Source organism: Anser cygnoides, chromosome 6 (assembly GCF_040182565.1).
Source record: "Anser cygnoides isolate HZ-2024a breed goose chromosome 6, Taihu_goose_T2T_genome, whole genome shotgun sequence".
Classification (NCBI taxonomy): Eukaryota; Metazoa; Chordata; class Aves; order Anseriformes; family Anatidae; genus Anser; species Anser cygnoides.
In genome coordinates this window covers 18,305,637-18,318,630 of record NC_089878.1, presented here as the reverse complement: position 1 = coordinate 18,318,630, position 12,994 = coordinate 18,305,637, and the positions used below count along the sequence as shown (strand labels likewise).

The following is a 12,994-nucleotide window of genomic DNA, read 5'->3' as shown; positions in this document are numbered from 1 at the left end:
GTTACACCACCCACAAACTCATCAAAACCATTACACTGAGAAAATGGCAACTAAGACACCCTCAGGTCTCAGACCTCTGCAAGCCTGTCACTGCTCTGCACTTGCCTCCTATTCAGTCCCCACCTCGCTGCCCTACACAAGGGCCCTATCCGCCACAGTTCCAGGGTATTTCCACTCATCTCTTGGTGAGAATGCATGCCACAACACTGGAGAGCTATTATCATGCCAGAGAGCTATTATCATTGAATTTGTCTTGTAACCATGACACCAGCATTGCAAAATTCTGCTAGTCCATTTTTACACAGCAAAAGACTTTTCTTCTCCCAACAAGAAAGAAAAAACAAGATTTGTTTTTATTCATTCAGTGCTACCACACAGACAGCAAATTGCCAGCAAATTAACAGAGGTTAAATTCATGTCAAATTCAGCCCAAAGAATGTAAGGCTTGAGAGCTGCCAGTATCAACACTTTTTGCTTTGCTAAAAATGTATAGGGATAAATATTTTAAGTAAAAGGCTTCCCCACAGGCTGAGTTGACAAGGTGCTTACTCATAGCTTCCACAAAGCAGTGTTAAATTGAGTGTTCTTCCTGGTACCCCTGCCAGCATCACTGTGCTGTTCACAGGAAATATTGTTCTAAACGCAGTTTGCTTACTCTGTTAGGGGTTACCCAACTGTACTGCATAATTGCCTTGCTGAAATCTGACCACTGCTCATGATTCCAAACAATGCGGCTTAGTTATCTGTGACACCTGCAACAATGGTCCGACTGAAAAAATTATCATAATATTAACTCCAGTGTAGCATTTGGCAGCTAGGCAAGAGCAGTGAAATCATTATCTTAATTGGTTAAACTACTTCAGCTTTCATATTTCTAGTCAGCTCCACTCTGCAACACATACTCTTGCTGCATAATTATCATTATCCTTGTTGACTAACTTTCACTGGTGACCTGACATGTTTATTATGCTTTGTTCTAAGGTCTTTTATTAATAACACACTTCCCAACATCCACCATGATTCAGAGAGCTCTGGAATCTTTCATAAGAACAACAACAATTTTTGCCAAAATTTACAGTCAGAGCAAAGCAGACCAACCAGGTTGGATGATGAACAAAACCTTATTTTATGTTTCTGTGATGCAGTGGCATCAAAATGCCAATATGCAGCAAAGACTGATAAGAATGCCCAGAACATCATGGAAAAATATGGCACTTATTTTTTTCAGGCTAGAGCATGCACAAAAGTGGTTTAAATCTTTCCTGCTTCTCCAGCCAGAGGAAGTGCTGTCACAGCAAACTGAAGGCACTGCCCAGGCCTTGGAGGAGCAGACACTGCTCCTGCCAAACCAAACAACCCACTGCAGGGACAACTGCTGCTCCAGGTGGGAACTTCACAGCTTTTCTTTTCAAGGCTGAAGATTTTTAGGGCAAAACAATTGGCATGAAAATGAATAGGGAGCAACTCTTCACTGTGTTAACTAAAAGCAAAGCAAGGAGGAATAATGTGAAATTAATGAGTGTCAGGTAGGGGTTCCTCACATGATATGCAAGGTGTTTTGAAAGCTTAAAGTTTAGCTTGCTTCAAGAAATACCCAACTATACTCCTGAGCGGAAAATCCCTTTGGTAGTAATAAACACAAAAGATACCACATCTGGCCATGAACTGCAAATCATGGGAAACCAGTGGAGTAACAGAAAAATACCACCCCATGTTTGCCTCATCCAAGGCATCTCCTTTGAACAGCTGACAGAAAGGTCACTGGGTTAGAGTGTCCTTTCGCTTGAGGAGGCAAATCTTTTCTTATGTTCCTATGAAGGAAGGGGACACAAGTTTTATTCACTTGTGGTGACAGAAATAAAGCAATTTTCCAAATAGATACAACACATTCCTGTACACTCCATGTTGTTGCTTAAATACTCCAACTGCTGGGTCTGCAAGCAGTAGTTTTTCTGGCTGGCAATAACAAAGAGTGTGGAGGAGCACAGAGTTCCTTCTCACATACAATCAGGAGTTCACCAACTTTAGGCTAGTTACACTTTCACAAACAAGTCATGGACAATAGGGCTGCACAATTTGCACAGAGATGGGAATATGTAAATCTGAGAGTATTAAACAGCTGAAGTGTTTGCTTTTTGCTTTTTTGTTTTCTAACCAGATCCGTCCAGATTACTGTCACTGCATAAGAAAAGCATTCAGCAAGACTTCAAAAGCTGCGGCAAAGTTTAATGAGAGGGGAAAATCATTTAATTTTAAGTATTCTTACTTCATAAAAAGGAAAAAAAAGATAGACGTTAAGTATGGAACCACCTAATGCCATTTTTAGCATTAGGTCTCAGAAGAGAGCCTAAGTGATTTGCCCAAGGGCATACCGTGAGTCAGTGCCAGAATGACAGAATACTGTTTTAATTACAGTTTCTTATGAAGCTTGTAAGAACATGCTGAAGGTCATAGGTTGATCTAATTTTTAGCAAAAGGACTTGCTAAGCAGTTTTCAATATCTCATCACGTAATCTATAGCTACAGACAGGCTCAGCATCACTATTCCAGGGGGAAATACTTTTGATGGCAGGAAGTGCTGTACGAACATTTCATTCTGCTTCAGGAAAGATAAGCAATTCACAGGAGATGTGAAATGCTATTTTCTAGAAGTATATCAACCCTTAAACTTATCATGAAGAACAGCTATTATGGAGAACTGAATAGACTGACAGAAGTTCAGAAAAAGCACTTCACCAGGGACAAGGTCCTCCCATTTGGCCCACAGGGCACACCTCAAGTAATTGTAAGAAATGAAGGATGTACCAGCTGCAGACCAGAAAGGTTCCCTTTTACACGCTTCCATAACTGTGTCTTTAGTATAAAAAAGCCACACAAACAAAAAACTGCTTCTAGTCAATTAAGTAGGAAGTATCTAGGAGTTATACTGTAACACACACCATAGCTCTCACAGTGTTTGGTGGCAGGCTGATGGATGAATCAGGCTAAATTCTAACCCAACTCCTTGTATTGTTGTTGCTTTGGCATTGAAGACATTTTATCAGTTAAAATTCTATTAGTATACTATTTATTAAGAAAGGCGAAAGTAATAGTCTGTAAATACAATAACTAAAACATTACACTTCCTGGTTACTGAAGTGTCTGAAGGTTACCATCAGAACCACACAGCTCTTGGCTTTGGGGCTTGCTGTTAAAAACGTTAAGCCATTCTGCCACTCACTTGAAGAGTGCAGTACGGATGTACAAAGGTAAGGAAAAAGAGTTATAGTCACTGCATTTAGTTACATTACCAGTCTTCCACTTGTAAACAGACTTCATAGGAAATCTGGGCCCCTTTCTCCATGCCTGCTGCAATCCCCTGCAAGTATCAAAGAAAGGGGAAACGGCACAAGCTCCAGGGCAATTTTATGCTTCAGAATCTACAGGAAGACCCAAATATCTTAGTGTGATTTAGAACCAAGGTACAACTGAATATTTCATAACTAAAGAAATGTAATGTCTCTAATAGATCTTTTATCCTCATAAATCCTCTGAAGTTTTGCCAAACAGGGACATGGTGAATCAAAATCTTTGCAAGTGTTATTTTTGATCAAGTGACCTATGCTGACCTAATAATGAATAAAAGCAATAATCTGTTTATATTATTAAGTGTGGCAGTAGACTCAAATATTTAATGTCATCTGAAGAAAAGTGCTGATTTTCTAGGAAATCAGCTAGGCTGCTTCCACAACCTGCCAAACAGAATAAGGAAAAGAACCTTAGACCAGGCCAGACGACACTGCCTACTACCACCACCAGCCTGTAGGTGGCTCGGGGCTCTCCACAGCTCTGCATTTTTAAGAAATACTTGATCTTCAGTCCTTACAAAGTTGTGAATGCTGTTAACATAAGCAGTACAACACTGCCTTGGTAGTTCTCTAATCAGCTTGAAACAATTGTTCTAAAAGAGATCTAAAGATGAACCAACATGTCCACTGGATGGATTTAATATAGCCTGCATATAACTTCCAACAAAGAAAATCAGCAGTTCCTGTACTATCTTTATGTTTGGCACAGTTCTTGTAGAGCTGAGGTCCGATGTGGAAGGAAACACATGTCAATGTCAAAACATTCTGTCTTACAGCTCAGTTTCCAGGAGTGACAACCATTTCTAAATCTGATATATATATATTTTTAAATTCAGAGGCATCTTCAGACTCTGGACAGCTGACAAAACAATTTGGGAGGGGGAGCCTAACTTGCGGGAGATGCTGACCTTTAAGCATAATCTCTCCATTTTTCTGCCTTTCAAATGAATGTTCATGAGATCAATTAAGCAGTCATCTTTATATCTAGCGAATAAAGATGTTTGATTTGTTTAATAAACAGCAGTCTACCACAAATTGTGTTTAGCCTTTTGGAGTCTGTTTGGATCATGGAAAGACACAGAAGCCAAAACTGATCTTCAGCTTGGTTCATTAGTGCTCTGACATAAATGAATTTAAGCTTCATAGAACAAACTTGAGGGTATGCATTTAGTGACATACTCCTAAAGCAGATGTTCAAAGTCTGTTTAAAAAGCCCATGAAGTCAGCAGAAATTCTTCTATATAGTTTGAGCTTTGAGTCAGCCTCCAAATCAAATGCTACAAACACATTAGCCGAATCACAGTCTAGGTTTACAGGGGATAAAAGTACTTATTTGTCCAAGTCTCTGTATTAAGATACAAGCACAGGAAATACAGGAAAAGCCAACAGGTTCAGATTCCTGGTGGCAATTGCAGGGAGAATCTAGAAACCTTCCCAACTCTCACTATGGAGCAAAACAAGCTTCACCGAGCTATTCTGTAGAAAAATCCTTCCTGAAGCCAAATTTGACAGCACGTTTGCTTGATGATAGCACCTAAAGGTCTCTAACAGGTATTAAGGATTTAGTGTACTACATACCATAAACACATACAGCAAAGTAGCCCAAGAATATGGATACACATCTATAACTGGAAATTAAATATTTTACTAAAATATCAGTAACACGTCTTAAATGTTTCCTTCCTCAGAGATGAAGATGTCCAATTCAAATATTAACTGCCAGTCTCAAAACAAAGATATTGAGACATAAGTTAAAGCATGTTTAGAGGTTTGGTTTTTTTATTATTAATTAAGAAGAAAACTAAGCATTCTCCATTAACCTGAAGGTATGGCAGTGTGTACAAAACAAAGAAGTCCGTTCAAATAAGTCACTGCAGTCACTTGGTGCTGTTGGTTGCAAACCAGTGATGTGAAGCTGCCCTGATAAAAATCAATATTTTAGTGACAAATTGTTTTAAACTCCCCCAGCAAGAAAATTCAGTTACTGTGATTTATTTTAATTTAGATTTGTGTAGAAAGTACTTTCAAGAACTGTGCCTAATAGACCATTAGAGTTTTCCCAGATAGTTGTAGCGCTCCAGCACCTTCATCCTTCAAATGTCTTTGTTATTTTCTGCCTTCTTTCAGCAAATTCATATCATGCAATGAGATACAGTCCACGTGATGCCTTTGAGAATTATGCCAATTTTAAATAATAGACTCTGGAGTCTCACTGCCATGTAGATTTATCAGAGAACCAAGACAGAGGTTAGCAGGAGCATTCAAGGCCAAAATCATCACATACTGAATGTACAAAACATGCAAAAAGATTCTTTAGCCAATTTGTTTCTTACATTCCTTTCTAGTGCATTCAAAATAATTTTTAGGTTATATTCTTCATATTCAGAGCTGGATGCACCATTTTCACAAGTCAGATGTCAGCCTGCTCTGAATCATTCCCTCTCCTGACATTTTTATTTACAGTTGATTACTTCCATGAGGTAAAGAAGCAGTCCTAACTGACTTAGAGATAACTACCTCCCAGCATGACTTTAAGCCCATCATGTAAAAATTCACAGAAGGCAAATTAGCAGGTAGAGCAAAATTTCTGCAAGTCACTCATCATTATAGTAACCCCAGCATAGAATATATTTTGGCCTTAGCTAATACTAACCAAGAACAGCACACTAAATTGGGCAATTTAGACTCACTGGGCTGTTATTAGGAATGTAAGAACTAGAAATGACGGAGCATGCAAGAATGGTATCTTCAAGGCCCCCCAAACCACAAAGTTCACTAAATGAATCCTGGAGTTTGGTTACATAGTTCTTAAGAAAACTACCCACAGAGCACAGACAACCAATCTAGTTGGTCTTCTCCCTCCTAGGAAGGATCTTGCTGCATTCAAACTACTGCCTTTCATTAAGTCAAGCAGGATTTAATTCAGACTGGCTGCCCCTGTGTAATCTCCCTGCAGTTGATTCATTTCTTTCAGGCTAGGAGGATGCCAAAGAGAACAAGGACACCAGTTTAAGGGATGGTGGAGCTGTTGCTTGTTAAACCTCTGATGGTGGATTAGATTTGTTTTGGCACCACATCTCAGAGGGCTCTAAAGGGCATACAATAATCTAAACCACAGACTGTCAAGATCTTGCTAGGTCAAGTTTCTCACCAGTCCTGGAACAAGTATGACTCACCAGTAAACAGCACAAATACTTAAATGACTCTTCAGGACAGCACTGGGAACACACACAGGCTGCACAGTTCTTTTCAAGGTGGTGTTTTGTTTTTTTTTTAATCTTCCTATATGCAGATGAACAGGTATCCCCATTTGTAAAATATACATAAAAATATATCTTTTTTTTTTTTTTGAAGACTTACCAGTTACATAACATAACGTAATAAGGCAATAGCTTCTATTCTATTACTGTCTATCTCAAAGTAGAAATCTCTACATCAGTCTGGTTAATCAAGCCACTGACACTAGGGAGGCAAAACTCATGGAGAGACAGCAATTTCTCTCATGCCAATGCCTGTCAGGTCTAGTTTTGTTCTTAAACAAGGAAATGGCTGGAGTATCCCTTATACCAAAAGGGACAAGAGTTTATTTGGCAATTGGAAACCAATCATTACATGCAGGAAATTAACTTAGTAGTGCTATGTTATTAACACTGTGGTCAGAGATATAAAAAACCCTGAAAGTTTGCCATGAAAAACAAAACTACAAAAGCTTTGAAATCTAATACTCTACCATTCTACATATTGCAAAATACAAACTTGGTTACAGCTTGGGAGCATTAAAAACTCCTCAAATCTTAAATATTTTATTTGCTCTTAACTTCCAGAAAATAACTAAAAAGAACAAAGTGATGCTTGTATCTACTTAATTCTAATTGAAAACATAATTCTTTGTTTCCTATTGACTCAAGACACTAGTGCCCCCAAGTGACATTTCATTATACAATAGTCTTGTAGCTTTGTAAAAAACAAACAACAACAAATTATTTTAATTGCTTCACATAATACTGAGTATAGAAATACACTTCAAACAGAAGACATACTTATTTGATACTGAGATTTGTTTGAGATGGCTCAGGGGTAGGGAGAGTAGGGGTAGTTTATTATTTTTTCATTTTCTAACTGATGAATGCTACTTGTCAGAAATTATAATATCAATATAAAGCTGGGCTTCTTTCATTTGCTAGCTAAGTTAGACTTTTTTGCATGAATCACCTTAGCACCCAGGCAGATCTTTCCTTTCATTGTTTTGGAAGGGATTTCCCATTTTTTTCCTCCTAGTTTTCACTTGCCCCCTTTCCTTACAACCACCTTTGCTGATATCATCATTAAATTAAAGTGCTCATCCTGCAAGACATTCTCCTGGAAGTGCCTCCTTTGGCTTCCTAGAGATAAAACATGCATTTCTAGCATGTGTTCTTCCATCTTAACAGGGAGGGAAGAAGCTTAAAAGCACAGGTTTAAAAAGAACAGCACAGACTGCTGAGCCTCATTAAATCTGAAATCTGTTATGGGGCACAATAGCGTTTACATTCTCATTTATTTTTCCATAAACCCTACATGTGAGAGCTCATTTAATATATTCTTGAAGAGTTTTAATGCACTGTTTTCTAATTATAACAATGGTGTAAGTGACTAGTCAAGAATAAAGATGCAATCAAGGTATGGAAAACTTCCTGATTTTGCATACTCTTAGTAGCCAGTGAATGGAAGCAGACACCACCACCTCTGAACTATAATCAAATATTTACATAAATATGTTTATGTAATACACAACTCACATTTACAGTTTTGCTTGTTGAACATGATAATCAAATGTATTATCAAAGATGTGTATAGAAGATAAAAGCAACACTTTGAACAAGATACTTTTTTCTGCACTTTATTATACCCTGTGCCTATATAAAGGGTATATTTAGAGAGGGTCTCATTTCTTTAATTTGCATTTGACTACCTATTTCAGCACGCACTGCCAGATTTGTATGTTAATACATCAATATTCCACATCAATATTTTCAAGAATCAAAAGCAACTCGAAAGCAAATATTTTAAAAGTACAGCGTCCTTTCAGATGTCTGAAGTAGGAACTGAAAATTGACAGATATTTTGTGAAGTTATTTGTACTATGCACCATCAATTACACAGACACTGCAGAAACAGGAAGAGTTATCTTCATAGAAAAAATTCTCATGTAAGAGAAGTTACCTTTAACACAGTACCACAATAGTTGATACTGCCAGAGACAGAACTGAATTTCTTCCTCGTTTACTCAATACATAGTTAGAATAAAGTATTAACCAAAGGAGGATGTCAAATACACATACTGCAATTAATATTGCCCTTATAATTTTTCAGTTTTAAAATATTAATATTTATGTCAATGGTAACCCCAGTTACTTGGCTTTAACAAAATATTTTTTAAAGCTCATACATAATACCTCAGAATAATTGGGGAGTGAGTTGTCTGAATTATTAGTCTGTCATACCACATGCATTCTTGCCCTTTGCCTAACGTATACTTCACTCCTTTTATTTGTTGAATGTGCTTTAAATAAGAATATGATAAATCAGCTACAAGTCTAATCTTTCACCTCCAATTCAAATGCTAGGTCAATGAGAATCTGAAGCTTAACAAGAAGTTAACAGACAGCTCATGAGCACAACAGATCACAATATAACAATGAAAGATTTAGGAAAAAACACCAAAAGCATATGAGGGTACACAGCAAGCAAGCTGGCTCTTCACATGTAAGTAGGTATTGCTAAGAATAACTGCTTGAAGATCTCCACTTGATAGCAAGCATGTGCTATGTTAAATAATCTAAGTAATATAAAGAAATTTGCTCATAACTGTTTCTATTGGAAGAAATCTGATAACTAATAGGAGGTATAAAATAATCATTAGTCCTCTACTCTCTCAACTTTAGTGTACACACTTAATATTTCACTTGGCAAGGATTTTCCCACCAGGACTGCAAAAAAGTTCCTTCATGTAATGAAATTTCAAAAAAGACAATCAATTTTGAATTATTCCCACTACACAAACCAGATGCTATTAACAGACACTAAGAATATGAATCTTTGTATGACTATTCTCACCAAACCTTTGTTTCCAACAACTATTAAATGGTTCTGGACTGTGCCCTAAATTTATTGCTGTAGATATAACAGGTAAAAAATAGAGATGTAATAGCAACTTCAAGAAGTACTTAAAATATAATTAACATATGTTCGATGGAAAACAAGTTTGATTTGTGTAATATTTCACAAGCTGTTTAAAATTTCATAAACTGTTAGTTTAGCTTTATAATGCTTTTCATTAACATCATACAATCTTGATTCTAAGGATCATCTACTTAGATGAACCAGTAAGGTAGGATTTTCCTTTCCAACAGGCATTACTTAACACCTCTTTTCGTCATAGCACAGAAATGTCAACACATACAAAATACTTGACAGAGAGACCTTGTTAGTGTATTAACTGTTTTTGAATTGACATAAGAAGCTTTCAGGGGCCAAGTCTGCCTCTACCTACACTTCTACAAAAACGAGATTCAATACAATGCTAATATAAACAGAAGTGTGTAGTTTCCCATTACAAGCTTGAAAGATACTCTATTTCTCTTTCCTGGTCAGATGGAATTGCTATTCCGTTTCTCCACAGCTTGCTGACCTACCTTACTTTTCCCTAGTCTTCTCTTTTTTTTTTTTAAAAACAAACAAAAAACAAAAACTTAATTTTCCCCTCCCTGCTCTCTGCATTCACCAGCACCATTTCCTGTTTTCCCTACCTTTAAATTCCATCCTTGCTGTTCCCTCTATTCTGATACTTGAGCTCCCCTTACTCGCCAGTTCTAACTTTATAAACACCTATTTTCCCTTTTCTGTCCTCTTTATCCTTTCATAGGCACTTGGAAGCCTTCTATGTTCTGTGATAACAACAGGGTAAACGTATGATCTCCATTAAAGTTTTAGTAAATGCTACAGGCATTTATCCCATGGAGAACATGAAGAGAAGGTGATGATTTTAAGTCAGCAACCTTAGAATTTTCTTTATTATAGTTTTCCCTATAAACTTATTCTTACACGTAGTTTTTCAAAAAAGAAAAGTGAATATTCAGTGATGATAAATATGCTGTGGTTTTCTTTACAAACAGAAAATTGTATTTGTTCTACTAAAATTTTTCACCAAATATTCTATTGAAAGAGTACCTATATAAAAAGAGAAACTATTGCTTAAACAAAAATTAAATTTCTTAACAAACTTTATTCAAGAGTCAACTCTGAAGTTTTTCTATTAAAGTTTACTTCATGGAAAGTCCACATGAAATTTATGAAGTGGTAAACTGAAGTTTCAGATGCACAATCCCATGCATTTATTGAACAGATGCATGTTTTATGTTAAGACCTGTACTTTTTATGTTAAGCAGTTAAACATTAACACAAGGACTACTACCCCATATCTGTTACAACTCCTCAGTGTACCCGATCTTCATAAAATAGTTATAGGATGACAAAAAAGTAATCTGAACCTAAAGCAAGAACTTCTACCAATTTAATTATGAATCAGCACCTAATATCTCATTTATTGGAGGTATAAGTTCTTCCTTATGTCAGCTGCTCTCTTCATGTTTCATTTCTTTATGAAGTGAAACTACTTAAGACAGAAAGCACACAAGGTATTATTCTTATAATAGGGGATGTATATGCATTAACATCTATATAGAATGCCTCGGTACTAAAGTTCTTAGTCTTTCCTTCTAAATATAACTTAAGATCTTAGTTTTCTGAACTATCCCAGAATGACCACATATTTTCCCTGAGCCCTTAAACTTAATTCATAACTTCTAAGTATACTAGAGGATAGGTCTTCGAAACTCTAGCTTCTACACAGCAAGATACCATCTACAAAAACTTAACCTACACTAAACAGGCTACATAGTGAAGGGCTGGCTGATAAAGAAAGGCACCCATGCAAATAGGTGTTTTCAAGCACAAATAAGTAACAAACTCCAAGACGCATAACGAAGCTAAAAATCGGAATGATTAAGATTTAATTTAAGAGGGATTCAAAGTGATTCTTCAATGTCAGATCTAGCTTAATCTGAGGTTAGCAGTGCATACTAAGTGATTCAGCTAACATGGAAGCCAACATTATTTTTAAACAAGAGATCAGGAAAAAAAGTGATAACAGTACAACACCAAGTTCAGGTCTCCTGAAACAAGAGTCAGCTTTTCTGCTTTACAGCTGCAATAACATCTTAAGACATTAGGTCTACTGACTTTTTTTTTCCCCCCAGAGTTGAGAAAGCATTAAAAACAGATCAGTAGCAGGTTTAAGTAAAGACAGGTAACCTGGAATGATAAAAAAAATCAAGACACAAGCTGGACATAGAGAATAAGTACTAACATCAGCCCTTCCCTCCCCTTTAATAGGGACAAAAAGGAAGAAACAAGTTGTACATCAATAAAATGCTGTGGTGGTATCATATCTGAGAAATTAACTAATTACAACCCAATTACAAAGTCTAGAAGACGTACTCATTATACTCATAACACCTGCAATAAGTACCTCTAGAAGAGTCTCCCTGCCAAGCTATTAATATTAAAGATAGAAAACAGAAAAAGGCAGTCTTACTTTTTCATCATCATCAGAAAAGGGGGCACCTCCAGGAGTCTTATTTATTGCTTGGGCAACACCAATAATTTCTCCATCACTGTTTCTTATGGGCATGCATAAGAGTGACTTGGTCTTGTATCCAGTGAGTTTGTCAATCTCATCATTAAAGCGTCGATCCTTCAAAAGAAAATAAGGAAGTATTACTGTGCATGTCATACATCTGAGTTTTCTTCAGGTAGCAAAGTACTTTATTTTCCTCAATGTCTTATACAGTAAAGTTATGCTGTTGCATCTGTGTTTTTACCTTATCCTCTATTAGCTGTTTTTCTTCAGTTAAGATACTAAAATATATATATATATATAATGAAAATCAGCATTTCTCTTTAAGAGGATCAGTACAACGCATTGTGAGTGCAATTATGTAAAGTCTCACATTTCTACCTTAATAAGGAGAATAAATGCTTGCTTCTCATTAAAATGAGACATTAAATTTCAGCACAATCTAATCTATTAAAACTAGCACTGGTTCATGCTTTTTGTTGCCTCTCCTCTCTCATGTGGGGTCAGAGCATTGCACGTATAGTACAGTATCTGAATGGCTTTGGGGTTAGATGTAGAGTCTTAACAGCAAGTACTACTAAGTCTAATACATAAAAAATATATATTTAAAAAAATAAGTTGTATATAGATAGTCCTCACTTCAGGTTTAACACACTGATTTGGAGCAACCAACAAAAGTCATTTTACCCTAAAACACTAGAAGTAGTGCCTCATGCCTTAGTGACAAAACAGATGCTTTAATACTTGTAGGAATTCCAGAATGTAGTAAATTGTAAACAAGGATGACAAACTACCATCTTTATAACCAGTTAGAAATGGCAAAAATACATGTAGGGTAACAACATGACATCTTTAGAACGAATAAATTTTATCACTTTAATGAAGCGCCACTACTTTTTGGAACACTTATTGAATGACATCCAGCAAAGACTGATATCTAGAATTAGTAATGCGATCATATACACACATA

At 36.4% G+C, this 12,994-nt stretch overlaps 1 protein-coding gene across 4 annotated transcripts in view; it reads right to left on the bottom strand.

The window, feature by feature from the left end:
* PDE11A (phosphodiesterase 11A) overlaps positions 1-12,994 on the bottom strand; it is a 134,239-nt gene that overhangs the window by 105,203 nt on the left and 16,042 nt on the right. For all 4 annotated transcript variants that reach the window (XM_013171593.3, XM_013171590.3, XM_013171591.3 and 1 more), the window contains one exon: positions 11,983-12,141. In XM_013171593.3, coding sequence (XP_013027047.3) covers positions 11,983-12,141 — 159 coding nt within the window. The remainder of the gene's footprint in view (positions 1-11,982; positions 12,142-12,994) is intronic.